Source organism: Netta rufina, assembly GCF_964035555.1.
Source record: "Netta rufina genome assembly, chromosome: 6".
NCBI classification, from domain to species: Eukaryota; Metazoa; Chordata; class Aves; order Anseriformes; family Anatidae; genus Netta; species Netta rufina.
Window position 1 is genome coordinate 24,149,918 of NC_140129.1, and position 27,420 is coordinate 24,177,337.

General features: G+C 49.4%; 1 protein-coding gene across 1 annotated transcript; it reads right to left on the reverse strand.

Annotated features, from left to right (window-relative positions):
- Nucleotides 1–1,164: 1,164 nt before the first annotated feature.
- LOC311211105 (TGF-beta receptor type-2-like) lies at nucleotides 1,165–26,599 on the reverse strand (the record flags this gene model as incomplete). Its single annotated transcript, XM_084289626.1, has 7 exons — nucleotides 26,473–26,599; nucleotides 12,955–13,105; nucleotides 9,853–10,055; nucleotides 6,642–7,456; nucleotides 6,154–6,295; nucleotides 4,953–5,080; nucleotides 1,165–1,377 (listed from the first exon to the last, which is right to left on the reverse strand). The coding sequence occupies exons 1-7, from the start codon at nucleotides 26,522–26,524 to the stop codon at nucleotides 1,165–1,167; spliced, it is 1,704 nt and encodes a 567-aa protein (XP_084145752.1). The 5' UTR covers nucleotides 26,525–26,599.
- Nucleotides 26,600–27,420: the final 821 nt, after the last annotated feature.

The following is a 27,420-nucleotide window of genomic DNA, read 5'->3' on the forward strand; positions in this document are numbered from 1 at the left end:
TGCTCCTCTTTCCTGCTCTCCTGGGAGAACCTCTGTGTAGGTGTGTGTCAGGTATGGGCTTGCAGGGCTTCTTGGTAGCAGCTGAGGTTTTTATTGCCTTTTGCTTGCAAGGATTAAGATTTGCAATGCCAGGGTTCATTGAGGAGTGACTTACCTTTCGCATTGGATTAATTGCTGTTCCACGGCAGAGTCCATCTGGCTTGGTCCGGTGGTTATGGGAAAGAAAGGTCCCAGCCCTGCCTGATCATGTTTCTTCAGGTTGAGTAACACGGCAGGGCGTGTGTGAAAGAGCTGCAAGAAGAATTGGCCAAGGTGCCTGTGTTGGCAGGATTGCTGTGGTACCGACCTGCTGCTTGGAGGTGGCTGGAAACCAGACTGGGTACCGGTGGGTGGGAGGGGTGGTGGTGCACAGAACTGTCCTGACAGCCTGCATGGAGGCTTCTGAGGCTGGAGCAGCAGTGCCTGTGCATGCACATTTTTTTCTTCTATTGAAGAAATTTCACGTGGCCACCTGAATCATTAAGGACACCCAGGAATTCCCCATTTGAAAAGACAAAAAAGTGTGTGTGGGAGTTGCAGCAAATCAGGCTTTGATGAACTGGATTATTGGGTGTCTTCACAATGTGTTAAGGATGCCCGATTAACTGAACTACTTCTTGGGTGCTGGCTTTTGTTCCACTGAGAATCATTTCAAGTCACTACCTCATCTTTTTACTGCTGCTACAACAGTTTTGTGTTTTTTTTTTTTGTTTTTTTTTTTGGGGTGGGGGGGGGAAGGGGCATTTAAAGCAGTGAAAGTGTTTTGATTTCTGTGGAATAAGCAGTTAGAGGAGAAGCTCATGATGACTGCACAAAAGGACTTCAAAAGATGAACCTGGAGTTCAGGTGCTTATTAATAAAAGATTATTATTTTAAAAAATAATAAAAGAAATGCTTTGCATCATTATACATTTAAAGTAAGTACAAAATCAGTTCATATACACTGTTGCACTTTAACCACAGTATTGATTCCACAGTTCACCATCTGTGGGAGGAAACAGATCTCATAAATAAGTTATGTACTAGATCTTAGTTCTGTTTGGAAAAACAAAGGGAGGCTTTTTCCCGGTGAGCTAAATGCTCCTGGTGCATCCTCCTGTTTCCAGAGGCTTCTTGCCTGCTGGGTCACTGCACGTTTCTGCTCCCGTCGCTGTCCTGGTGCTCCCCGCCCGGGGAGGCCGTTTTGTCGGCCTCGCTGTCCGTGTTGTTGTTGAGGATGTCGTCGCAATCCATTTGTGCCATCAGGTTGAAGCGCTCGGCCACGCAGTGGGCGGTGAGGCGAGCCTCGGGGTCGTGGTCCCAGCACTCGGTGATGGTGTCGCACAGAAAACGCATCCCCTGCGGGTGGAAGGGCTGAAATTAAGGGCTGAAGGCAGGAGGGAGAGAAGCTAAAAGCTCAGTAAAGCAGTGTTTTAGTGGGCTTTTGACAGCTTCCTGCGGAAATACTTTTTTTTCTTTTTTTTTTTTTTTTTCTGCTAAGCTTAAGCACAGGAGGAAAAAGCGTTGGAAATCCGTGGCAAGTGCCAATGTTTGTACTGGTACTGGCACCGCTTGGGTCGCAGCAGCATCCTCTGCTGACATGGGGTCTGGTCCCAAGCATTTTTCACCCTGCCAGGAAATCCTCCCTGAAAGCTGGAGTGCGATCGCTGCGGGGCTTAACCAGGGCCCCAAGGGACTTACACCCTCCATCTGCTCTCAGTCTTGGCCGAGCACCCTAAAACCAGGAGGGTGAGGGGAGGTGCAGGTGGTGACCCACAGAGCTGGGTGGAGGGGATGGGCAGGGGCAGCTTGAAGGCAAGTTTGGAATTAAAAGTTCAGAATTAAACTTCTTCAAACTGACTTCTTGTTTCAGCGGCTTCCTCAGAGGGCCAGCCATGCCAAATACTCCTTGTAGCGTGCAGCTGAACTTTTTTTTCTCACCACAGAACAGCGTCTTACGTGGGGCTGGGGGCTTTTCTGCGTGCTTCAGAACACGTTCAGTTCCTCTTGGCTACAGTGGTTACAACCCCCAGTAACGTGTGGTTTTTTTTTCTCCATTGGTGTAGTGATGTGAAGAGTCCCACTATTTTTAATTAAACAGCGCTGTTCTGCTGGTATTTCCCCTTTTTTAGCCAGTAGTGCAGCTGCACCAGGAGCCGTGCTGCACCTCCCTTTGACTCTGTGACTCCTATCATGTGCTGTTGCTTTTCTCATCATTGTCAACCGAGGTTGCACCACAGTGGAAAAATCATTATTCTAAATAAAGCGTCATGTTTTTCGGTGGCTTTGTGCATTTCTTAATTTGCAATTAAGAGAACAACAAAGAAAATCACATGAAGATGAAAGAAAAACCGCGGGTCTCACGGCGGTGTGCCACAAGTGGCATCTGTCCTGCACCTTCCTCTGAACCCGCTGCTCTGTGCCAAGGTTTGTTGTACTAAATGTTGTACTAAATCTTCCCTAATGGACCCAGATTAGAGGGAACGGGCTCGTGCACTAAAACTGACAGATGGTGCATTTCAGTGCGCCTGACATCATTCATTTGCTAGCCTAATTGGGAGGATTTGAAGATAATTGATTAACATGCAAAAATGAGCTAGTTTAGCTGAAGCTCCTCAGCTAGGAGATGGCACTGTTAGATTGCTCAGTCACCAGCTCTCCCTGTGCTTGCTTTACCCTGGAATCAGGACGTTTATTTGCAGCTTGCCTCATAAATGTGGTGATGCTCTTTTTGACTGCTGCATTTTGTAACGCTTGCGAAGTGGGCTTAGTTTGGGTTTGGTGCTTGATACCCTGGGTTTCTGAGGGATGCTGCTTGCTCTGTCTGGCTATAGTTAGTTTTACAAGTGTATTTTTAGCAGCAATATTGACTTAAGCTCCCAGTGCTCCTTCCTGCCCTGCACCAGCCCTTCAGCAGTGACAGTACAGCAGGCTGTTCAGCTGCCTCATGACCCAGCTCTGGGAATTTACCTGGCCTAAATAATCACTCTTTTAATGGCAAAATGAGGTAAAAGCATGGGCGTTTACAAATTGTATGGGATACTTCGGGGATAACGTTCTTTAATGGGCTTTGTTGTGCAGCCTTGCAAGCAGTTGTGCAGCACACTGGGTGAGTCAGCTCTTGGGGAAATTAGTGCCGTGACCCCAATGCCAGCTGAAAATCCTAACCCATGGCTAGCAGTCACTTGAGGGAGCCCTATGCTGAAATGCAGAAGCAGCCTTTAGACCAATGTAAGAAACTGGTTTTCTTTGATGGGACAATCTGCGGGTGCTTCCCCTGCAGATGAGCTCCTCGTCTCCCCAATGTTGGTGTCAGCTTGGAGGCAGCAGCAGGGGCTGGAGGCACCAAGCAGCACGAGCTGGTGGACTTCTGCTGTTTCCCAGCAGATGGTGCTGCCCTGTCTGCATCCTGGGGAGGCTGGTTGGGAAAGGCTGGGAGTATTTCTTAAAGCCGGGCTTGTAGGGAGATGTTTATTAGACCAGCTAATATTAGTCAGAGGCAAACTTTCAGGAACACAACGTGGCTTTTCTGTTCCTCTTCCCCAGTGGCTATTAGGTGGTCTAATAAAAGTCACTGACTTATAAACCTTGCTCTGTTTACGTGCTAGACCGACCCAACTACAGCGGCATTATTTCTCGGAGGTAATTGCAGTCAGCCCTTCTCCAGCTCCGCAAACAGCGCAGTTATGGTTAGGCTCTATCAGAGTGTGATTTTTGACAACCCAAGCCTCTGTATGTTTTTCTTGTGGTTTCAAAGTTTATCAGAGACCCTGGGAGGTGAATGTTTGAGATGAATACTCAAAGGCTTCAAACATGCAGCACTGTTGATTTAAGGTCGCGTATTTTTACTACTTCAAGGGAAAAGGCTGGGTGAACTTCAGCTGTGAACTTGCTGACTGATAAACTCACCGATGGTCCAACAGAAACCACGGATTCATTTGATGCTGGCTGCAGCTTTGGTCAGCCAGGTACCTAGGGGCTTTGGACAAACACCTTTTTGAGAGAGACATAGGGAATACGCAGCCTTCTAAAATCACAAAACTGTATCTTTCCTCTCAAAAATCTGGCTTTGTGTGCTGTGCAGTCAGTGGAAGCAGTGTGCTTTAGGGGTAGATGGTGCAAAACGATCTGCAATGATCAATGACAGAGCGCTGTGGGGCTCTGTGAGCCAGCAGTTCCAATATTTCAGCTTGTTTTGCAGATGAGCCGAAATGTTGATGAGTTTATGGTGTTTTTCTATAAGACGTGAAATTTAAGAAGTGCCGATTTGGCCAAGATTTGAAAATGGTGCTCAGCGTGCCTGTTACCCCTGGTGTCCTCAACGCAGGGAAAGAGAGTACTGGGTGTGGGGAAGAGGACACCATGTCAGGGCCAGGAGGGAGCCATGTGGGAGCAATATTTCTGGAGCTGGTTGTTCTGGGTGTGTTTGTGGATGGCTTTAACAGCGTATCTCGTTATTGCTGAAGTGTTTCTGTTCTAGAGCGCTGGACTATGCTTCCTGTGCTAAAATGCTGTGCTCTCAGACCCTCTGAGGGCAGAGGCCTGGATGCACGTTCCTCCCTGCCCTGCCTGCTGTGGGAAGGCTTGATGAGAGGGATGGCGTGTTCCCTGAGCCACGGGTTTCTGGATGCAGTGGTGATGGCAGAACTGGAGCAGACGCGCAGGAGTGGCTGTTTCAGGAGACTTGTGCTGAAGTGTTCTGTTTTGCTGCACTACAGCATCCGTGGGATAGCTGAATGCCATCACTTGGCGTTCCTAGTTCCTGATTGTGGCCATTAATTCACCAATTAATTTTTCTCTACCCCTTGTTGACGGTTTGATGTGGGTCTAGGGGGCTTATCTGAGCCCAGGCAGCCGTGCTGATTTGACTGCAGCTTTACTGATTTTCAGTCTGGGTCAGCAAGGTGGGGCAAGGTGGGTTGCTCCTGCCTTACCTGATGTACCAGCCAGCTGCTAGGGATCTCAGGCCGCCCTCTGCCGTGCAGCACGATGTCTCTCATGGTGTCCACGCAGGGCTGCTCCTGGACTTTTGACCCAAAAGGCAGCTCGTAATTCTTTACCTCTGCAAGGAAGCGACAGCAGTGTAATAGGACGGTTTTTGCACACTGACTGCCTTACTTTGGTGTGGCCTACTGGATGGGAATAAATGTGTTTTTATCAGTCTGCAAAAACCATTCTGGAAACAATCTAGGATTTGAACACAAAAGTATAGTGCCAGGCTTTAAAGGTGGTTTTCAGACAGGCTGGTCGATCTGCCTGGTCGCTTTTCTGAACGTAGGAGTACTGCAAAGGACTTGGTCTTCCTTTGGGTGAAGCGTGTTTTCAGCAGGTAAGATGTGTCATGGGGGTGAAAGACAGGAGAGGCAACCCCAGTTGGGCTGTGGGCAGGGGCTGGGCAAGAGGAGAAATGTCCCCTGCAGAAGAGCAGCCCCAAGTCATGGCAGGCCACTGAGGAGCCCTGCACTGCAGAGGTGAGAGGCCACCCTTTGTCTTTTCCAACCCCAATAGCTTTAATTAGCTTTAATTTTCTGGCCACTCACCAGCACCTTGTGGGCCAAGCAAAGATGCTCGGTTGCTTACATTGCTGCAGCTGCACGATGCAGCTGCACAGGGGGAGTGTTTATACTCTAAAGACAGCAGCTGAAGCCTGATTTGGGGGCTTTCTGATCCCCTAAGTGAAATTCTGGGTTCTGGGTCTGCATTTGCTGAATTTACCCCCCTTGTTCCCATTCTCTTTGCTTTGTAACACTTCATTACCAGGAAATGCTGAGCCCTGGAACAACCACCCCCTCGTCCCGAAGACCTGAGCTGGAGACCTCCCTGAGCCGTCCACCCCCGCTAAGCCTTTCTGCAGCTGCAGCTGGAGGTGTTGGGGTCCCCTCTGCTGCTCCTTGACCACGGTGTCATCCCCTTTGAGCCACAACACATGCAGTGAGTGCCTGGGCAAATGCCATCCCTTGGTGGTCATCAAAGCTGGTGGCAGATCCCACCTGAAACCACACCCTGTGCCTACAGCCCTGCGTCAAGGTGGAACAGTGTCACCAGCAGGGACATGAGGGCTAGGATGGTCGCTGTATGTGTGGGAAGGGAGCTACGATGTACAAGACAAGCCTGGGCGAGACAAGACAAGCCTACCTCCCACCACTTCACATCTGGAGGCCATCTCCCACAGAACGAGGGCCATGGAGTAGACATCCATCTGCTTGAAGGACTCCAGATCTTCCAGGTTCACCCTGGACTCCAGCACCTCAGGAGCCATGTACCTGGCGGTGCCCACCTGCCCGCAAAGAAGAGAAGGGTTAGCAGGGGCAGGGGAGCACGCGGGTGAGGTCTCCTGGTGTGGATGGTCCAGTGTAGAGACCACTGCTCTGCCTCCACCAGCCTGCTGTGGCTGTGGGGCTGCCCTCGCTGTGGGCTCTGGAGGTGAGCGCTCCCTTAATGGCCCCAAAAGCAGCACCTGGCAGAGCTGCCCTGTGTAATGGGGCTCATCCCATAGGTTTAAGCTTTGACCACCCCAGGTCCCGTCTGTAAAGGCCACATCTCCCACCCAGTGCCACGTGTCTGATGGCATGCGTGGCTTGCAAGGGGCCTCATCCAGGGGGGTGCCAAGGGGTCGTACTCACCTGCCCGCTGTTGGCAAAGTCGTCTACCGTCAGGGAGGGGTCGAGGCGTATGGCGATGCCGAAGTCGCAGAGCACGCACTCCTGCTCGTTCTTCACGAGGACGTTGGTGCTTTTGATGTCCCGGTGGGCGATGGGGATTTTCGGTCGGCCACAGGCGGTGTAGTCGCTGTGGAGGTGGGCCACCCCGTTGACCAGCGACCCTGCCATCTTTTGCAGGTCCATCCAGCTGAGGACATGGCTGGACAGGTAGTCCTTGAGGTTGCCCCGGCTGTGGTAGGCAGTGATGAGCCAGTACTCCCTGCGGGGCCCCGAGCCCCTGTCCTCAGCTGTGAGGAACTGTAGGACGCTGTCGTGCTTGAGGCTGGCGTCTGTGAAGATCTGGCTCTCGTTCTTCCAGGAGGAGTACTCCTCGCAGGGGAAGATCTTCACCGCCACTGTCTCGTACTGCCCCGAGCTGCTGTGGTTCAGCTTGGCCCTCCACACCTCGGCGAACTGCCCTTTGCCCACCATCTCGTCCAGCTCGATGGGCAGCAGCTCGGTGTTGTGGTTCAGGCTGTTGGCGCAAGTTGGGCTCAAGCCGGCAGGGCCATCGTCCATCATCACGGACAGCTTCTCGTCCCGCTCTGCCGCCCTGCCCGGCTCCGGCAGCGCTGGGGGCTGCCCCTGCTTCCCACCCCACGCCTTGGCCCTCTTGCGACGCTTCTGCGTGCGGCAGAGGTAGAAGATGACGGTGATCATCACCGCCACCAGCAGCGGTGGCAGGAGGCTGATGGCGGCCACCGGGATGACCTCCTTGCTCTGCAGCATGGAGTAGCCTGCGGGGAGGGAAGCGGAGAGGAAGGCGCTGCCGTGAGGGGCCCGCGACATCTTGTTTTGATCGCGGGTAGGAGGAAAATATGTGGAGCGGTTAATAAGGCGCAGCCGTTCACGGGGCGGTAATGCAGGCTGCACACAAATCCCATCTGAGCAAAGGGTAAGAACCCAGATGTATGCAATTATTGCGAGGGCTGTTCATTTTAGGTCTCGAATTCAGGGCTGTTTGTCAAGCAAGGGCTCGGGAGGCCGGCCTGCGCTCAATGGGCTGGGGGTGCCGGACCCCACTGCAGCCACGGCCTCTGTGTGCCGGGGCAGAAATAATGATGGTAAAGCTGAAGCTAGGCTTGAACATATCAAATATCTGAGATTGTTAGGTTTTTAGTTTTTTTTTCTGGAGCCCTTCTGTGCATGGAGGGTGAGGAGGGATGCCAGAGGGGAGGACGGGATGGCATGGAGGACCACGAACGATGCTGCCGTAAAGGAGCATCGCTTCAGTGCTGTCCGTGTGGTGTTTATCATCACGTTGCAGCACTGGCACCCATCGACCGACCCTGGGCACGCTCACTTTTGTTTTATGTATTCTAAGCCCCTGTCCGCCTTCAGCTCATTGGAGTGTGGGGGGAAAAACCCTAACCCTCGCGCAACGTGTAATTGTCTGATGCTTTGATGTTCGCAATTCCTGGAATAAACATGCTGACTTCAGTAGAGATATTCAAGTAAAATCTTACTCAGAGGTTTTTCTGCCAAGTATAATAACCCAGGGGAAGAGGGATAAGAATCATTCCATAAGCAAAACTCTTGCTGCTTGACCTCAGTGTGTGCAGATCATAATTCAGGTTCTGGAAAAACAGAGCGTTTCGCTATTTTACTTGGCAAATTTCAAAAAACGTGCTGCAGCTAATTTCTGCGAGGCTGTGAAAGCGTTTCTAAAATAGGCATCAGGTTCAAACCACAAGATCAACCTAAACTGATATAAATCAATAACTAACTCAGGAATATGTTTATTTTGGAAAGCGCGAGGCCTGGATATCACCTACTGCTTTAATGGCTTTTCCCGATGCTTAAGATCCCATCTCTGAAACGCTGAAGAAAGAGGAGATATTTTTAAGGGCGTCGCGTGCACAAGTCCCGAAAGCAGTGAGTTACCACAGCTTCAGCAAATTCCTTTGTGAGGATGCCCCTTCCCAACACAAACCCCTTGCGATGAGGGGGCTGCAGCACGGCTCCCACCCCTGCCACCAAGAGCAGAGGCAGTGGCTCTGCTTTCTCTGCAAAATACCCTGGGTCTCAGCCCACGCATTGCCCAGCTCTGGGTTTCAGTGTTTTACGTGCTGGTTGGCAAAAGGAGGCTGTTTGTGAAAGTCCTGGCTGGGGGCGGCATTTCCAATGAGCCAGTTGTCATTTTGGTGTGAAATTATATATCCCAGCATCGGCTCTGGGATTTGACTATCTCTCTTTAGAAGTGTGTGTACCTGTTATGTTTGGCTCAGTGAGCAGCAAAGGACTGCCAAATTTAGCATCATTTACTTTCATTAAAAGTGGCTTGTTTGTTCTGAGAATTTGCATTTTATATGCTTTTTTTTTTTTTTTTTTTTTTTTTTTTTTTTTCTCCCTCTAGCATTGTGGGAGAAGCTGTGCTGCTGGATCGTAGGTTATACTTAGTATCATTTTCAGCATCTCATGAATTATGGAAAATTAGAGGGGATTTGCTTTGCCTCTATTATGGGTCAGATGCCTGATGGGCGCTTGGATAGACCTGGTCCAGTTGGAGCTCTGGAGGTCTGGACAAGGCTCCAGAGGGTGACGATCTAGCTGGTAGCTTTTCCAAAGCACACCACCCTCCTGAGCAACAGACACAAGCTGCCTCTTTGTTTTCCCCAGCGTGCATTTAAAGCTGCTATAGGGCCTGCAGCTGTGTGCAGGGAGAATCCTGCTGCAGAAGCCCCAGAAGAGGTTGGGAAGGTGATGCCCAGCACCACTGCCTGCTGAGCCCCATCCCCCCAGCACCACCACGCTGCTGGGCAGCAGTCTGGTGCAGGATCTGATCTGGTGTGATTTTCTCAAAGCTTTTAGACTGACTCACTCCGGGTTATGTCAGCTTTTGGGTTCCCTGGCTGATTTGCCTCATGTCAAAGGGCGCAGCCTACTGAAGGACACAGTGCATTTTCCATCTGGTGTTCTCAGGAGGCATTTCTTGGAGGGATGGCTGAGCCACTGGCAAACTGCTGGGCTCAGTGAGGGGGTACAAACTTTACCTACCTCACACAGAAGGTCAAAGAAGACACTGCATCTGCTACCCCATTTCTTGGAAATGCAAAGGCCCAACACATGACTTATTTATTGTTAGCTTTGAGCGCTCCTACCCACTTTACATAACACTAGCAAAGCTACTCACCGTTGGTGTGGTTTTCAAATATAAGCTTGTCATTGCACTCCTGCTCGTCCACGCAGCCGCAGATGTAGATGATCCCCTCCTCGCTGGGCTGGTGGGTCATGATGCAGCGCGAAGTGTTGTAGTTTGGGACCATGAGGTTTTCTATGGGACGGTGTGGGTTGTGGCAGAGCGTGCTGATCCTGATGCTGTCATTGTCCTGTCTCCTGCAGGTGCCAAATGAACCGACAAGGGTTAGCCTAGTGGTGCAGCCTTCAGAGAGCAGGCAGCACGGGGTTTCCAGCCCAACATCACCCGAGCATCAGTTTTAAATTGTGTATTGAATGACCTGTTTGTGGTGACTCTGGTATAATTCTTATTATATGTGCCTGTGGGGGGCTTTGTTAAATCTCTTTATCTCTTCCAAATGGTGGAAGAGAAATTTGTAATGCATGCCAAGAGTAGGATCTGAGCCAGGGACTCTGTTGTTTCCTGTAGATAATTCACAAGTTAATAGGTGTTGGATCAGGTAGTGCCAGCCCTAAGGCTCAGTGCCCTGTGTGGGATCTGGGGCAAAATCCCTCCTTTCCCAGTGCCAGCAGCCAGGTCAGGTGCAGGTGGAATTATTTCCTCCACATTGCTGCTGCACGGTCCAAGGGAAACCTCCAAAGCAAGGACAGCCTCTTCCCAACTAGCGCATTATTCTGCTGCAATCCCTGCCTTGGCAGGGCTCCAAACCCCCACCACCTGTGCAGGAGAGAGGCAGGGGACACGGTGACTGTGATGCCTGCCCTCGAGCAATGGCTTGGCTGTGTGCCTCCATCCCCTCGGCATACACGTGTTGGCGGAGCTGGTTGGCCCCATCTCATTGATGAATTCCTGGGCTAAATGCTGGTTTTCAAGCACTGTCCTTGGGTGACCACTTATGCCCACCTTCAGGAGCAGAGCCATCGGGTAGCTGGTGGGGACTATAATTTAGCAGCTCCAAAGGTCAGAACTTTTATAGAAATAACGTGATGATGATACGGCTCCTGGGCACGTAGGAACTGTAGGGCTGTGTCTGTTTCTAAGCTGTGGAAAGCTGCCACATGTATAGGGAAATGTATAACATGTATATTCCTGCTCATTTGCTGGAGATCCCCCATTCTCCCTGTCGCTGCATTGGCTTAACAAGAGGGTCCAACCCAACTGTGTCCTGGCGCATGGGAGCCCCTTATTTCAGAGCACGGTGAAGCCATCCTTGCTGGTTAGCAGCCCAGAAAAGCCATCAGGGAAGTGCTTTGCTGTGAGGTCTCCTACGCTCACCATGCCCCGAGCGGGTTTTGGCAGTGGTGCAGCACGTGGGGCAGGCAGCTCGCTTCGGGTGTGGGGGTTGTGGGGATGCGTGCCTCTGACGGCCAAGATGGGGTAAGGTACAGAGCACATGTTATTTTTAATAATGTTGTATTGGGCCTGTGGTATTTGGCCTCTGCATTAGTTTATGGGGAGATAAGCCCAAGCTAGAATCACACTTGTGAAACTCCCACCACAGATCCAGAAAAATGCAGATCACCATCCAAACCCCAGGCGCGAGCTCATCTCCACCCCTCAGTTAAGGTCATGGAGCACCACCAGCAGCCATCACCACGGGCAGCACGGACAACGGGGTGACGGAGAGAAGAGCCAGCTGGGCAGGGAAGGAGCATGTTCAAACTGCATGGCTCTTTGGGCGCCTTGAGGCCAGTCCTGTTGGCAGCCTGGGTGACAATTTTCCCCCAACAGCCGAGTGTATTCCCTCCAGAGCTTTTGGTGGCAGCCGTGAGGAGCTGGAGCCAGGAGATGGGATGAGCTGCCATGGAGAGCTGGAGCAGAGCTAACCCAGGTGGTCTGCATGGTGAGCAAGGGGTGGCAGCTACACTGGGCCCAGCAGACCTTCACCTAAGGAGGATCATTGGGTACTCCTCTAGAGCCAGTGTGTAATTAAGGGCTAATGAGGAGCTAAAAGCAGCTGCCAAGGCAGAACACCAGGGTGTGACCCTTGTTTCTGGAGGAAAATGGAGGTACAGGGAGATTTCACAATGCCTTACAGGTCAGCTGGGAAACTGGAAATAAAACCGAAGAACCCAGATTTGTCATCCTCATCCCACTAAAGTGAGTGAAACATTTGCCTTAGTGCTCCTGGCATTTTCTTGGGAAGCCCAGGTAATTTGAAAGACATTGGCTCATCTATGCAGGGGTTAAGGTCTGCTCCCCATCTGTGTGCAGGGGTAGTTGGGGCAGAGTGGCAGATTTTTCTAGTTTTGGGGGTGGGGGTGGTAAGGGGCATATTTTGTTTGTTTGTTTGGGTTTCTTGCTGGTCTTGTGTTTTTGTTATTTTTTTTTCAGCCCATAATGCAACAATTACATTGAGGCAAAACCCTGCTGAAAGTGGGGCAGTCCAGTGATCACACTAATTAGCAGGTTGAGATAAAGCCCAGTGATATGTGCTTAGCTGGCTCTCACTCTGGCAGCCAAATTAAAAGGGACGGAGAAGAAAATCACTTTGGGTAGACCCAAAATGGACTTTTGTTTTAGTTTTGCTCATGGGGACCAAAAAGCTGTGGGAGGCGCTCATCCGGGTGTACGTTTGACCCAAATGCTGGATCGTGTTTCCTTTCCAGGCATTTCCAGGAAAAGCAAAAAAGGGTTTTTCCCTGGGGATGATACCAGCAGCTTGGTACCAGCTCCAATTCCCAATTCACTGGATGGGGACAGACCTTCGGGTGCAGATGAGGATTTGCAGCCCCAAACCGGGCTTTTCCCAGCCTGATGTAGGAGGACATCACGGCTTTTGGGGTCAGGTCTGCTGGCTTTGCCCAACAGGCTCAGCCTGCAAAGCTCAATTCAGGTTTGCATGCGTGCAGAGGTCCTGACTGCAGCACTGCATCAGGCATTTATACGCATAATTTATTTAGAAAATAAACCAGTACTAATTATGGGAAAGATCAAATCACATTGCAATTATGCTTACAACAGAGTCGACGGGGGAGAAATAGAAAGCCCTGAATGATTTTGATGTCCAACAGCTCAAGCATGAGCATCCCCGTGAGCGCGTTCCCACAACTCCTTTTTCCCCACATCCCCCTGTTCCCTGGGGCTGCAGCTCACCATATGGCCACGCAGATCTCGTAGGGGTCCTCGCAGTAGGAGTTGAGGTTGCAGTTGCTGTAGCACACCTCCTGCTCGCAGGCCGGCGGCGTGGAGTCGCACCACTTGCACAGGTTGGTCTTCAGGCTGCGGCGGGCACCAGCACACCAGGCTGCGGGGCACAGAGGACAGCATCCAGCTGATTTCAGCAATTCACACGTTGTTGGGGAAGCTGCCCAAAATGACTATTTCTACGTGGATTTGTAGCTTTTGTTTTGCCCAGCTGCTCAGTCCAATGTGCTCTAGCTGGTGGCAAAGCTCACAGCAAGCAGATGCTGCTCTGTTGGCCCCGCGGTGGCAGCTCCCACCGGACGGGAGCAAGTTATCTCTATTTTTATAGGAACTATTCTCAGTTAAGGAATAAATCCCAGCTAAATTTAAACTTCCTGTTAAGGCTGCTAAATGTCTTTTTTTTTTTTTTTTCCCACTACAAAAAGAAAAATGAAGCCACTAAATGGCTTATGTAGAAGTACATACTAATAAACATTTAGTCTAAGAAATACATGCAGGAGTGCACAGGTGGGAACCTGAACTACAGCAGCTCTTTTTCAGAGGTGTGGGCTACCTGTACTCCTCATGGAGAATTTTTATTGTGCGCAGAGAAGGGTTGCATGGGAAGTTTTAATCACAAACAGGGCTTAAAAATAGTCATTTCTATAGAAAGTCTGCCCAGCTTTAGGTTGCTGCTTCATAAATCTTGTTGGTCCAGGGGAAAGAAAGTTATTTTCCATCTGGATTTGTCCAGAAAGACAACTTTTGGTGCCCAGTCATTGTATGCAGAGATGGAGCCCAGCACCTCTGCTCTCTCCAGGGCTTCCTTCATGCAGTGCCCCAGCAAAAATGGGCTGCTCCCCACTGGCCTTGCTGCTGGGGTTTATTTTGGACTGCCAAGGCGTGAAGGTTTGGTGGGATAATGGGGATGGCCGTGGCCAAATCCATGCCCGCTGGTGAGTCCCTTCCTCCCCTGCCTGCAAAGCCCTTATTGCTTGATGCCCATTAGGGTTTTGCTATTCATTTATTCACACCCATGGGGCTGTCATTTACCCATTAACACCCCATGTGAGGCTTTGTTTTAGGGCTCAGGGTGTGAGCACAATGCCCGGCATGCGGTGAGGATCCGGGTTTGCGATCACCTGCACTACAAGGAGCAAGGGCTGATGAAAGAGTTAAATGTGGAAATAAGAGCCAGAAATACAGCAGTAACTGGACAAAATTCTTTGGAGACAAATTGTTCTAAACGAGCTCAGCCTGCGATGCTGTTATCTGCTCTGCGAGAAAGGTCAGAGCAGGAATATCTTTTCTTTTTCCCCCCCCCCCCCTCCTTATTCTCCTCAACAGAAGTGCACAAAGCCCACTGTGAGTTTCCTCAGAACTTCGTGTCCTTGAACCACGAGCTCGTAGGTACAATTTAGCTGCCACATCACTCGTCTTGGCCCTGATTAGACCCAGATGAACACTTTCAATATTAATACGTGGATGATTTAATAAAGCTGCACGAGCAGTAAAAGTAACAATACGCTTCCATAAAGGGGTTCCAGATGTTGCCAAGGCAAATGCTAAACATCAAAATATAAACTTCAAAAAAAAAAAAAAAAAAAAAAGAGCTGGATAAGCAAAACTTGGAACAAACTATAAACTAATTAAATGTGGGTTGAGTTTTCCAAAAATAAATTGAAGCCATAAGGATGTGATGTGAGCCAATAAATAGTACAGTTAGTCAAAGTTATTGTGGAACAAGGGTTGGAAAGACGGTTTGAAGTCACCGATGAGGTGGGCTCACAGTGAGTTTGGCTTCTTATCAATAGGAAGGCTTGTTCTCCTGTGCACGAGAACGGCATCAAATCTCCTGCTATCTATAACCAGGACCCCGGAGAGGCGACGGGGGGAATACAAGACAATTTTCAAGCAGGCAAAAGAAGGGAAAAACTACACCAAAAGTGCCCACGAGAGCTGCAGGGCTGATACCACCATCCAAGCATGTCGGGACGTCTTTCCTCCTGCTGCTGCTGCCCACAGGGCATCCACACTCTCCTGGAGGGCCAGTTGAAGCATGGATGCTGGGATGTGAGTGGTATTGGCGGGGAGCAAGCCTGGGTGTGAGGAGGTGGAAGCACGGCATGTTCGTTACGGCAAAGGAGACAGCGCTTTGTAGCCAAAGTGATGGCATGCTCAGGCAATTCGCTTCACTGCAGAGTGGAATGAGTGGTTTTCATTCTCAAATTGTGTCTGCTGAGCTGTTTTGTGGCAACCCAACAGCAGAGGGGTGTAAGCAAAGGCACTCAGTGCGAGATGCTGAGGCACACACTGTCCATCTTTTTCCCGAGGTGGAAGGGACCAAGGCTTCTGCCAGGCAGGACCTGCTCAGGTCTCCTCCTTATGCCCATTACGCTCCGTCTTTCAGTACTAAGTTGCACTTAAATTGCACTTAATATTCAAGGACAAAGAACAACTGATCATTTTGGGTCATAAGCACTTCGCAGGGAGGTTGGCCTCTTCCTTTCTGCGTGTCTGTGTGCATTGGGGCACAGCTGGTGCTCAGCCAGCAGTTGTACAAGGCTTCCTCACTGCTCCAGGAGCTCTCTGCATCCTCTTTCTCCAGCAGGTCAGCCCTGAGCCCCAGACTTTGTGTTGGGGGGAGACAGATCCCACTCTAACCAGTGGGATTTTGGAGCTCTGGCATCTCAGCTGGCACCACAGCTGGAGGGCTGGGCACAGAGGGTGCACCCGGTGGGAATGCCCACTGTTTTGGGGGTTCATATCAGGGCTGGGATGGGGCAGGGACCCCCGGGCAGATCGGCGGGTGCAGTTGGAGACGTGGGTGCAGCACAGGATGCCGGGCTCAGCCACGAGTCCTCCATCCACTCCCAGCTCAGGACGAGGCTTTTTGCCGGGCCGTCGTCCACAGCTAATGACATGACTGCATAATAACAGAGCCGCTCATAAAATTATTATGAGAACAAACAAATTCCTTCCCTATTATATACAGTACTTGTTTTTGAGATTAGAACAGCAGCGGGGCTGATGTGCTGTGGTTGCTCGCTGACCCACATGTGAGACCTCCAGGATCTGCCCCCATTACTTCCTAGCTGCCATGGGCAGGATGCAGCAGGGCAATTCCTACATCCCTGATTTCCAGGGGATCCCTACAGGGCCAGACATCCCCATTGCAATTGTCCGGTGTGATCTGCCCAGCAAGGACCCTGGGTTTCCTCGTTTGGGGAGCCCAAATTGAGTTGAGAGAACTCAACACCCCTCTCTCTGCACATGAGGCTCTGCGGGGACAGCGGCAGTGCACACACTGGGCTCGGGGGAGCAGCTCTGCCCTCAGGTCTGTGGTCCTGCACAGTCCCACAGAACAAATACTGTACTTGGCAGCGGACGTGTGGAGCAAGGAGCGAGCCAGTAACGTTTCCTGGTGAATAAAAAGGGGCTGATTTTGATTGCATTAGACATCAGTGCTTCCCCGTGCCAAAAAGACACACAGTATACATTTCTGGTTTATTTGGACCTTCTTCAAACAGGCTGGTAACTGACTTATTCTACCACTTATTTTTTTCTTTGTAAAAATAACCCCTTAAATTAAGTGTTTAGCAAATAATGCTTAGTCCTATTACAAAGTAAATTGGGTATGGACTGTACCAGCTGACCTCTCAAATCTCTTTCAGATGCTTGAATTACATCATGATCAAACTTCTCCCCAGGGACAGACGAGCTCTGCTGAATATTGTCTGTCCTTCTGCTGGGGCAGTCTCCGGTGTTGCTGGGGTACCTTTTGCAAACCAGCGATGTGTTGGCACAGCGACCTTGTATTGTTTTGGGGTGCTGGGTCATATCATGGCGAGGTACCTGGAGCCAGCAAGGAGAGGTTTCTCTTCAATTTTGGTCAGCCAGTGTCTTGCCTGTGGGTGAGGACAGGGCAAGCGGTTCTCCATCAGCTCGTGGAGCTGCTCATCTCCTCTGGCCACCTCCACATCCATCTTGTTCCTGCCCAAGGCACCGAGCTGGGCAGGGCACATTCCCTGCGGGGGACCTCGAGCTCCCTGCCCCAGACCCCATTCTCCACCCCCGGGGCTGCTGGAGCTGGGTTTGGGGCCGGCTGGGAGGGCTGCGCGGGCGATCGTCGCCCATATTGTGCTCTCGCTCGTGTTTAAAAACAACAACAGCTCAACTGACTCATAGATCCTACGGCCTCTGAGTCATTTCTTATTTCTGGATTTCACTGCTCTGCCCTTTGCAATGAGGGGAGTTGCATGCACACTCACACACACACACATCAAGTTCACATTTGTTTTTCCCCTATAAAAACAAAACGATTTCCATACCATTAATGAAACAGAAATGACTTGCCTTCGCATACCCTGGCTTTTATTTTCCATTGTATAAACTGTGCAGATGAAATAACGATGGCTGTAAAGTAAACCTTCTCTCTCTCTTTTTTCTTTCTCTTTTTTTTTTTTTTTTTTTTTTTTTTTTTTTTTTTTCCTTTCCCTTTCCAGGCAGCCTCTTTTCGAAATAGCAAAGGGAGTCACTTACAGACTTGGCCCCAGCGCTGCGCCTGCTGGGATTAACCCCTGCGTCCCCAGCTCTGCTCTCTTTGCTGCGAAACCACCGCAGGGCAGAGGCAACGCCAGCCCCAGCACCTTGCGGGGTGATGTCCAGGGTGCAAAGGTGGCAGGAGGCAGAGCAGGGCACAGAACGGTCAGGGAAGCTCAGGGAAGGCAGAGGAGACCAGTGCTGACACCTTGGCCAAATGTCCCCTCTTCTCCACACCACCCTGCGGCCACAGCCTGCGCTAACCAACCACCAAATCCCACTCTTGCTGCTTACAGGGCTGTTACACCCTTTACAAAGCACCCTGAGGACAATCAGTGGGGGCAGTGGTGCCGCTTACAGGGGCAGCAGATGCAGCTGGAGCTGGCCATGCAAGCACATGCTTGGGAGAGCAGGACGGGTGAGCAGCACGGGGATGCCCCCTGAGCATTGCCTGCACTTTGTGCGTCCCCAAGGCTCCCAAGCCCAGCACAGCCCCTTTTCCTGCTCATACAGCTCGTGGCCCCCAGCACCAGGTCAGGCCTTTTGCCAAAAGCCAGTGGCCGGGCGGGCTGGTGACACAGCTGAGATACCGTTACTCTTCCCAGACTGGGCGATGTGTTTTATATTATTTCTCTTGGATTTATTAAGCATTATGTAACCAGCTAACCGATCCCGCATGCTACAAAATCACTGCTGATTTCATGTCAGTGGAAAGTAAACAAAAAGTGTTCTGAAGTGGCAGGGCTGAAATTCATTTCCACGTTCAAAGCAACCCGTGGAGGATTTTCCCCATCTCCTCACCACCAGTTTGCATCCTGGCTCTGCTGCAACCCATCAGAAAAGAGTTATGGAAAGATTGCATGTTGCACACAACAGGGTGTTATAAACAAATCCTCTCTGGTCACTCTCCGCACGAAGTGATTAAGATAAAGGTTATTTCACTTAATTATTTTTAAGCATCTTTGTGGATTTTTCTGATACTCGTTGAAATGGGTTGTGCTGGCATGTTGTTTGTCTTTCAGCTGGGCGATTCCTCTGAATATGAAAATCACTCACCAAAGAAGGTTTGGCATTAAAGTTTCAAAAAGAAACAAACAAATGAAGTCCTCAGGTCCTGGAGCTCAGCAGGACCCCAACCAAAGTGGCAGGGAGGCACTCTACATTGCTAAGCTTTGGAAGGATTAGAAGCAGCAGGTGAGGCAATAATGATGCCTCCAAAAGCATCAGGTGAGGCAAAAACGTTGCTGGTACTGGCAAGTATCTGCATGGAGCTCTTCCAGGGGCTCTTCTTGCTGCTGTTAGAGACCACAGACATCGTCCCTGCCACTAAAGCCAGTTTGCATGCAGAGAAGTGGAATGGGTAAAGGCAGGTCAGGACAAGAAGCTGCCTCCCCGGGGCAGATGGAAGCAGATTTTTCAGGACAAGAAGGTGCCTCCCGGCACAGCATGGCCATGCAGGGCTGGTTAGGGCTCACCGTGTCACGAGCCACCGCAGAGACCGCTGAGGACATAAGAGCATTAGCTTGGGAGCTAGGTGGTGGAAGGTAAGAGCCAACCAACTGCGTGACGTTGTTGTCATCACTTTTGTTATTCTCATTTCTCCAGGACCATCAACAGCATATCTTGTCTGCTTTATTTAACTGCAGCTTCTGCACCCCTCCCTCAGGAAGATGCAGCAGAGAGTCCCCGCTCTACACAGAAAAAGCAGCAGCGACAAAGCCGACAGCAAGATAAATCTGTGAGTCTGTTGCAGACATTGCTCGGCCTTTGACTATTGCTATCCAAGAAAAAGCACAGCTTTTTTTTTTTTTTTCTTTCTTTTTTTTTACAATTATCATCATATTATGCCTTAAAATTTAGTTCTGTGTATGTTTTACAGGCTCTGCAGGAACCTGGATCTCCATGAGCAGATCAAAGCCCAATTTAAAGATATCATCCAAATAGGTAAATGTGTCAGAAACATTATCTGGGTCACATTTGGGTGACAGGGCTCACTCTGTTTTAAGTGCAAATGGTTTGCTGATGGTTTAGCTGAACTTCCTGAAGAGTGTTTGAAATTCCTGGCACATGTTCGATTTGCCATCTGTTAGGAGGACTTTGATGAGCCCACAAAGAGACATTTGACCGGAGCTGCACTTCATATCTCGTGTGGACTCCTGTGACTGACCAGTTTGCATTTTTTGTGTTTGCATTATTCTGATTCCCTGAGTGCTTGGAGGGAGCGGGGCGTGCAGGGGGCTGGGTGCTGAGCAGAGATGTGCTGCTCGTTCTCCGCCAGTGTGCTGTCATCATCTTGTTCCAGCACTGCCTGTTCTTTATGTCTGCTAACATTATTATGTATAGTCAAGTTATGCCCTCATTTAGACCGGATCTGACAGTAATTAAGTAATTTGTACTGTCAGAGGGAACTTGAACTTGAGGGTAGCCTGGATACAGATGCTAAAATCTTCCTCGCTTTTCTGAAGGCATCTCCTCTTTAGCATGTAGGTACGTAAATTGGTCTGGTCTCCTCTTTCATCTCTTTCCTGAAGACTTAAAAAAAATCTCTTTTATGACAACAGTATCATAATCTCTTGAAAAACACTGTCCAATAAGGTTGAATTCAGCTTGAATATTTTTCCGAAATAGAAGAAACCACTCACAACCTGGTCAGAGGGCAGGGGATGCGGTTTGGGCTGAACGCAGACTGTGAGGATTTTTGCAGGACTGGGACCAGGGCTTTGCAGGAGAGCTGTTGATGAGGCCTGAGGTGCATTTTTCCTGCACATGAAAGCAGTGGGAGCTCATACATGTGTGCACTGCCTCAGGAGAGAGCCAAGAGCAGTCAGAAAATGTGACTGTGTGCTGTGGGATGAGCCCAGCCCCCCCAAAATTCTCTGTGCCTCTGGTGGGAATTTCTGCCACCATTTTCTACCAGCACCACCAAGTGCCTTTTGACATATTAAAGACACAACAGGAACTGGGCTCCCGAGGGATCCATTGGTCTGATTTCTGTGGATGCCCATACCCTGGGTCTATGTGGAGCAGAATGATTCATTCGGCTTCTCATTGCTTAGGGCTCTGTGTCACTTCCCACTGTAGGGCGAGGGGTCTTGTCTGCTATCGTGGACTGGCTGGGGCTAATTTTGGGATAGATCTAGCGTGGAAAAAGATAGCTTATGCAGCAAGGCAGCAGCTGATTAAGCCTCTTCCACTTTGGATGCTGGTGTTCAGATGCTCCCAGGCAGTGAGAGTTATCCAGCGACATCAGGCAGATGTCCCATGTCGTGTCCCAGCTGCGCCGAGCAGCGACCCATTGCATCAGACCCTTGTCAAAGGGACACGGGGGTTTGCTCTGCACGGGCACAGGATAGCTGTCTGGTTTGGGATGGCTGAAGCTGAGGGGACCAATGCTCAGTGTTTGCATTTTTGCTTGTAGGAAAACGCCCCACAGGACTGTAATAACCAGCAGTCCAGGAACTTCAGCAAATGCCTCTGGGCTTCCCAGAAGAAGAGGTGTAAGAAAAGATTCTTGTTCCCAAAAGGAGTTTTGGAACCATGGAGTTAAAGGGACCACCTCCATCCACAGTGTGGCAAGGTGAAAGGCACAGCAGCAGGGCCAGCATGTCCAGCATGACACTGCTCCAACCACTTTGGGGGTCCTGGCCAAGGTGTGGGTCAAGCTGGGGTTCTGCAGAGTGACCCCCACAGCTCTCCTCTGCAGCTCCTTTCTGCTGATAGCTGCAAATTGCACACTGGAAACGTCAAAAGGTTGGTGTGGTTTTTTTCTTTTTCCTTTTAAATCTTGAATCCAGCTGTAAATAATCCTGTCTAATGAAGGGTAAGACTTGGGTTAAGGTATATTCCCAGAGCTTCTCGAGCCCGTGTGGGCAGTAGCCCTGCGTTCAGTGTAGACGGAAGGTTGCAGGGCACAGCTGGATGAATTAATTGCCCCACAGATGAGATGCATTTGCTGTGGTATAAATCAGCTGTCGCTTGTCAGGCATGTTCCTGGCTTATCAATGGGAAGCAAAACATTGCGGCGTAGCAGCTCCATGAAAGGCCATGTCCTGGAGCGGCACAATTGGTGGGGGCACAGGCTGCAGAGGGGATTACAAGATAAGCAGGCTCTCCCACTTCTCCTAAAAGCTAGACAGCTACCAGCAGCTGGCAGGAGAATTCCAGCCCTACATGGGCTGTAATAAGAAGACGAACCAACAGGAGAACAAGAAATATGACTCTGATGGACCTTACAGAGCCCTTCTGGAAGCAGGATCACAGTGGTCTTCTCCGAATCCAGGGATGTGCATGTGGGACAAGGCAGCTTGCAGCCACCCCTTCATTTCCCGTGAAGGTCCCTAAGGAAATGCCATCCCACAGCTGGGGGCCAGCACCAAGGAGATGTCGCTCCACCCCCCAGGGCTGATAAGGTAGGCAGCCATCTGTGGTGTTACCTTGTCTGCCAACAGAGCCTCTTCCCACCTGAGGCTTCCACTTGGCACACAGCATTAAGTGTGAGATGTGGAAAGAGCAAAGTGTGGGGGAGCTGCTGGTTTCATCGCCTTGGTGGGACTCTTGGTGGTTCTTTTGTTTTTTTTCATAGTGAGATCAGATGTGGCACTTCCCTAAAAACATGGCAATCCACGGGAGAGTTCATTAGTCTGTGGCAAGTTGCAGCACTGAGGAAGCTGGCGGAAAGCAAATGTTATTGCAAGGAGTTATCACTAAGGGGAGAGGAAAACATGTCCCAAGGAAATAAACTCGATGGAGCAAAAAGTGGAACAATATAAAGCTATAGAGGACAGGCACTAGAGTTGAATACTTCCTCAGAGTGAAAGCCCCCAGTCATCTGTTTTTAATGCCAATGATTGCTTTCTGCCTGCTCAGTGAATACGTGGGACACATCTGTTCAGGACTCCGCCTCTAATAGGACAGCAAATATCACGACTGCAGCTGGCTGAACTTTTTTACCACCATTACACAAAAATGTCTTTGTGATCATCGTCCAATATTGATAACAGCACCAAGAGCAAAAATCAGTTTTGCTTTTTTTTTTTTTTTTAAAGTGTGTTTTAATTCCAAGTGCCATGGGATTATATCTCAGAAAGGACTTTCCCCTGAAAACAAATAAACAGACAAGCAAAAAAAAAAAAAAAAAAAAAAACAACACTAAAATGTAGATTTGAGCAGCTCTAATGACGACTGGCCTGCCTCAAGTCTGAGAAAAGTTTAAGAAGCAAGGAGAAAGGAGATGCCCACTTTCCTAAGTTTGACACAGCTGTACGCTGCAAACTTTCTTGGCCTTGAGTCTCCATCCAACTTGTACCAGCAACCGAAAAAGCAGCATCAGGCTTGGAGAAGTGTTAAGGTGGATGAATCACGCTCTTGCTGAGTCTCATGCCAGTTAAAACATTGCAGAGGACTTTGGTTTGGGATTGTCAGGGTTTTCCTTGTGCTTTCCCCTTTATTTACTGGAAAATATATTGCTACCAAGTCAAAGCAGAACACAGTGCTTCTTGAGAAGGACTGGTGTAGCCAGACCTGCCACTGAGGTGGGCAGCGCCCATGTTCACACACTGCATGGCCTGGGAGAAGAGCCTTGGGCCACAAAGACCCTCTCTGCATATGGATGAATCTGCTTGTGAGGCAGCAGGTGACTTCTTCTCCTTTCCCTTATCTTCTCACCCAGGTTTCTGCCTCTGAGTTATTGTGTGTTGCTGTTGGGGTGTAATCCTGGTAGGTCTCCTGCCTGAGGACCAGGCTGGTCTTTTGGTGACAGTGCAGCCCCTAGTTTTAGCTCTGGTGATCTTAGAAATAAGAGACCAACTTCTTCAACAAGCTGCTTGAGGAGCATGGGATAGGTCAGAGAATTCTTGGGCAGATCAAAAGGCAGAGATGTTTTTCTAACAGCCCTGGGGCTCCCTGTCATGATTTATGAATTATATATGCTCCACATCTTTAGCCAAAGAGACTCAGAGGGAGAACATGGGTTGTTTATTCAAGCAGGAATGAGTGTGTGGCTTCAGAGAGCCACCATCCACCAAGAAGTACCATCTCCACATCTGCAGAGCCATTGCAGTGCAGAGGTGTTCATCCAGCCGCCATCACTGTGCTCCTCACCACAGATCTGAGGTACAACCGCAGGTCCTGAGTGAACTACTTGCTGAAATTGCTGGGCAGATGTTCTCCTCGGAGCTCTAGCATATCCCACGGGGCACAGCTCTCCTTTGGTGAGTGCTACGTGCCTTGGCAGGCTTTGAGTTTCATGTCCTCCTTTGGAGGCTGGATGCCCAAAGGCGAGCTGCTGGGTTCCTTGAGCTGTCGTCACAGTGGTGACGAGGGAGGCTTTCCAGATTCTGATGCAAAACAGGACAGGAAAACTCCTAATTATGAGGCCAGAGTGTTTCTGTGTGCTCAGTACAGTAATCTCCGTATCCAGTCTGTGACTTCTGGATGGGTTGTAGTCCATCTAGCAGATAGTCTTGCAGTCACTGAAGGCTTTGAGCAACAAAACCCCACCACATCCTGAGTCTGAGTAATTACCTGCTGGAACAACTTTGCTATTTTGTGATCTAACACAAAAGCACCCGGTTTCAGCTTCCAGCATGTAAATCTTGCTTTTCCTTTGTCCGATAGAAGAGGAAACCCTCTGCCAGAAAGCATCTCTCTGGGAATTTTTTGTGAGCAATGACTACCTCACCTCCCAGCTCCCTTCTGCAACAACTAAAGGCACTTAAAGCTTTCAGTCCCTACTGTAGGACAGGTTTTCCCATCCTGAACGATCTTTGTGTTATTTTGTTGCAGGTCCCTCTGCTAGGTAAATCCAGAGCCACTTGCTGGAGGTGACTGGGGGAGTCAGGGAAATCCAGCAGCTGAAATTTCAGCAGTCAGGCTATAGCCCTTTTTTCCACCATGTATGGACCAAAGCAGTTGGAGATGCTGCTTGATGACCGCTCAACCCTTCTGGTGATTGAAAGGATAGAGACAGGCAGCACAGAGCCCACCTTGTCTCAGCCATCCTGGTGTGACCCCTTAGAGAGAACAACAAGGTCCCTGAGGACACCCAGCTGGTGCTGAGGGAGCTCTTCTGGGATAGCTGGAACACCATCATGGCCATTTTCTCTGCAGTAATTCCTAAATCTGTGCTAGGACGAGTGACTTTGCTGCTGTCACCAACCCACCGCTGTCACTCTTTGCGGAGAGGCTGAATGACTGGTGGGATTTGTTGCGTGAAGAACAACCAAATGTGCATTTTCTGCCATTTTGGGAAACTTGCTGTTTCCTCTTCTCTTAATGCCAATGCAATGTGGGCCCCCCAGGCACTTCTATTGTCTCAGAGTCACTGTAGGGTTGATACTAACACTATATGTGATGGATGGGAGGTAACCCCAGTAAACATTTATCACAGTTGAGCTGAATCAGACAGTGAGAGAGTGCGCCTTGGCTTATTTTTTTTCCCCGTACCAAGACAAATGTTGTCATCATATCATTCACGTAACCTTTCAGATGAACTTAGTAATCATGATATGTTTTGGTTTGGCTTCTTACAGATTAAAACCCTGCCTTTCAGAAAAAGGAAACCATAAGTTAAATAACTCCAAAATTAGGTATTTCTGAAGGATAATTAGTGGTCTTCTTTCTTACCAAAAACAACCCAAGACTGTGCTTTAAATAATGCCTTGTAATAATTCCTTCAGTGCTGTTCCAAATGTGATTAATTTAGCAGGATGTTATCAGTATAGCATCCTACATTTCAACCCATACTTTAGGGTATTATCTACAGTAATGACTACTACATATTTCTGCAACTCCTTGGAAAGTCAGCCTCAGCTTATGTTGTAAATCCCCCCATCTGGGTCTCCCTGCTTCAGCAGGCTCACCAATGATTGTATTTAATACATGCAAATTACTGACTGACCGTATGCCTTGATTCCCTATTTCAGTAGATAGGGGGACCCATGGAAAGTGGATGCAGATACAGATCCCTGCCCCCAGTTATTTCAATTGCATGCAAATATACGGGCAGTATAATCCTAGCACTTCATTGCTTTGACCAAAAAGCAATTTTATTTGCATGAAAAATTCTGTAATAAGGAGAACGGGTCTGTGTTCGTAAAAGAGCTCACTGCAAAAAGTGCCATTGTCCGTGCAAATACATAAATAGATACTATATAGGGATATATGTGTGTATACACATACATCGGTATTGTATATACAGAAAGACACACACACATACTTAGGAGATGTGTATATAACACTCACTTATATACAAATCTATTCCCTGTTATGAAACAATCATCGAGATATAAACAAGAGAATTTAAGCCATGGATGGGCACATTTTCAAGTGCTGCTGGAGGGTTTTATCTACAGTCCTGAAGAAGTGCTATCAAAACCTAAACAGGGCACTTATTACAAAGAAGTCTTTACGTAAGTGCTGGAAAGGTTTGCCGAATAGCCAGATGTTGTTGCAGAGACAGTTCTCCTCCCCCTCTCCCTGCTTCTTTCTGACTTTAACAGTTCGATTAACTTTGCACATAAAGTGGGGCTGATAAAGCTGAAAACTCCACCGCATCTGGACACCGTTGAAGCCAGATCATTCAGTGGTGCACGTTAGTCGCCTTTAATCTCCCTTGAGAAAGTAAAAACTTCCACCAAGTCGTGCTGACCTATGCATATACTCCTGCGCTGTAAACACTGACATCTGGGAGCTGCTCTCGGCGAGCACGCAGCGATCTCCACCAAGCCAAGCGCTCGCCCTTCGCTGTACGACAAACCCGCAGCTGATGCCGTCGGAGCAGGGCTATGACCAGCTCGCTACGAAATTCCCCTTTATTTCCAACCCTCCAGCTAACTGCCATCAGGGGACAAATCAAAGGTTTGCTATTTTTCTGGGGGAAGGAAAAATAAACGACTTCTTTGCGTACGCTGGTTAACGACGCCTAAGCAGAAACATATCTCTACTCACAGAAGGACAGCAGCAGCAAGGAAAGCAGACCCGGTCTCCTCCAGCAACCCATTTTCTGGATCCCGCCAGTGACCAGGAGCCTGGCTTCACGGTGTTGACCCGTTCATCTTCCCGTGCTCTCCTGCCTCGCTGCTGTCAACTCGGCAGCCCCGAACTTGCGAGGCTGCTGGCCGGGCTGGCTGGGAAGGCGGACCCAGGCGCAGCAAACCCAGCTGTGCGTGGGGTCCGCCCAGGAACTGCAGCTCATGAAGAAACTCAGCCCCGTTCTCCTCATGAAATATATACAGATATGGGAGGGGGGGAGCTGGGGGGAAGAGCTCCGGCTCCGGGAAAAGGGTTTGATTTCTCCAACAACGGCACTGAGCTGCTTCAAGCAGCCCAGGGAATTTCGGAGGGGACCTAATGCCTACTGCCCGCATCTAATCAGAGCAGCATGGGCACAGCTGCACACCTCTTTCATCGGAATAAAACACGGAGGGGAACGCTTCTGTATCTTGACCTGTCATTAATTTGCTGATTTTTCCCCTTTTAGACATAAACTCTGTCTTTTAAGTAAGCTTCAATGGGCTCTGCTTTTCATAGGGATAACTGGAAGGTTTAGGGCAACTTCTTCAGAAAGACCACATCACTATGAGCTTAGCCTAAAGTAGGTGCTTTCAACCCATTAAAGCAGCAGGATTTAAACATATCCTTATATGTTTTCCTGAATCAGGGCCTAAAATAATAACTTGGAGCCTTTAAATAGCTGCTTTCTCCCCAAGATCTCAAACTGCTGTACAAAAACTTGTGAGAAATATTATCCCCACTTACAAAAGGGAAACTGTGAAACATGGCAGAAATCTGACTGGCCTTGGTTGTTAACACAATCAATCAGCAGCAAAAGTAAGAGTAAAATCCTCAAACTCTTGCCCTATGATCTATCCCCATCCTTCAGAGCATGTTAAGATA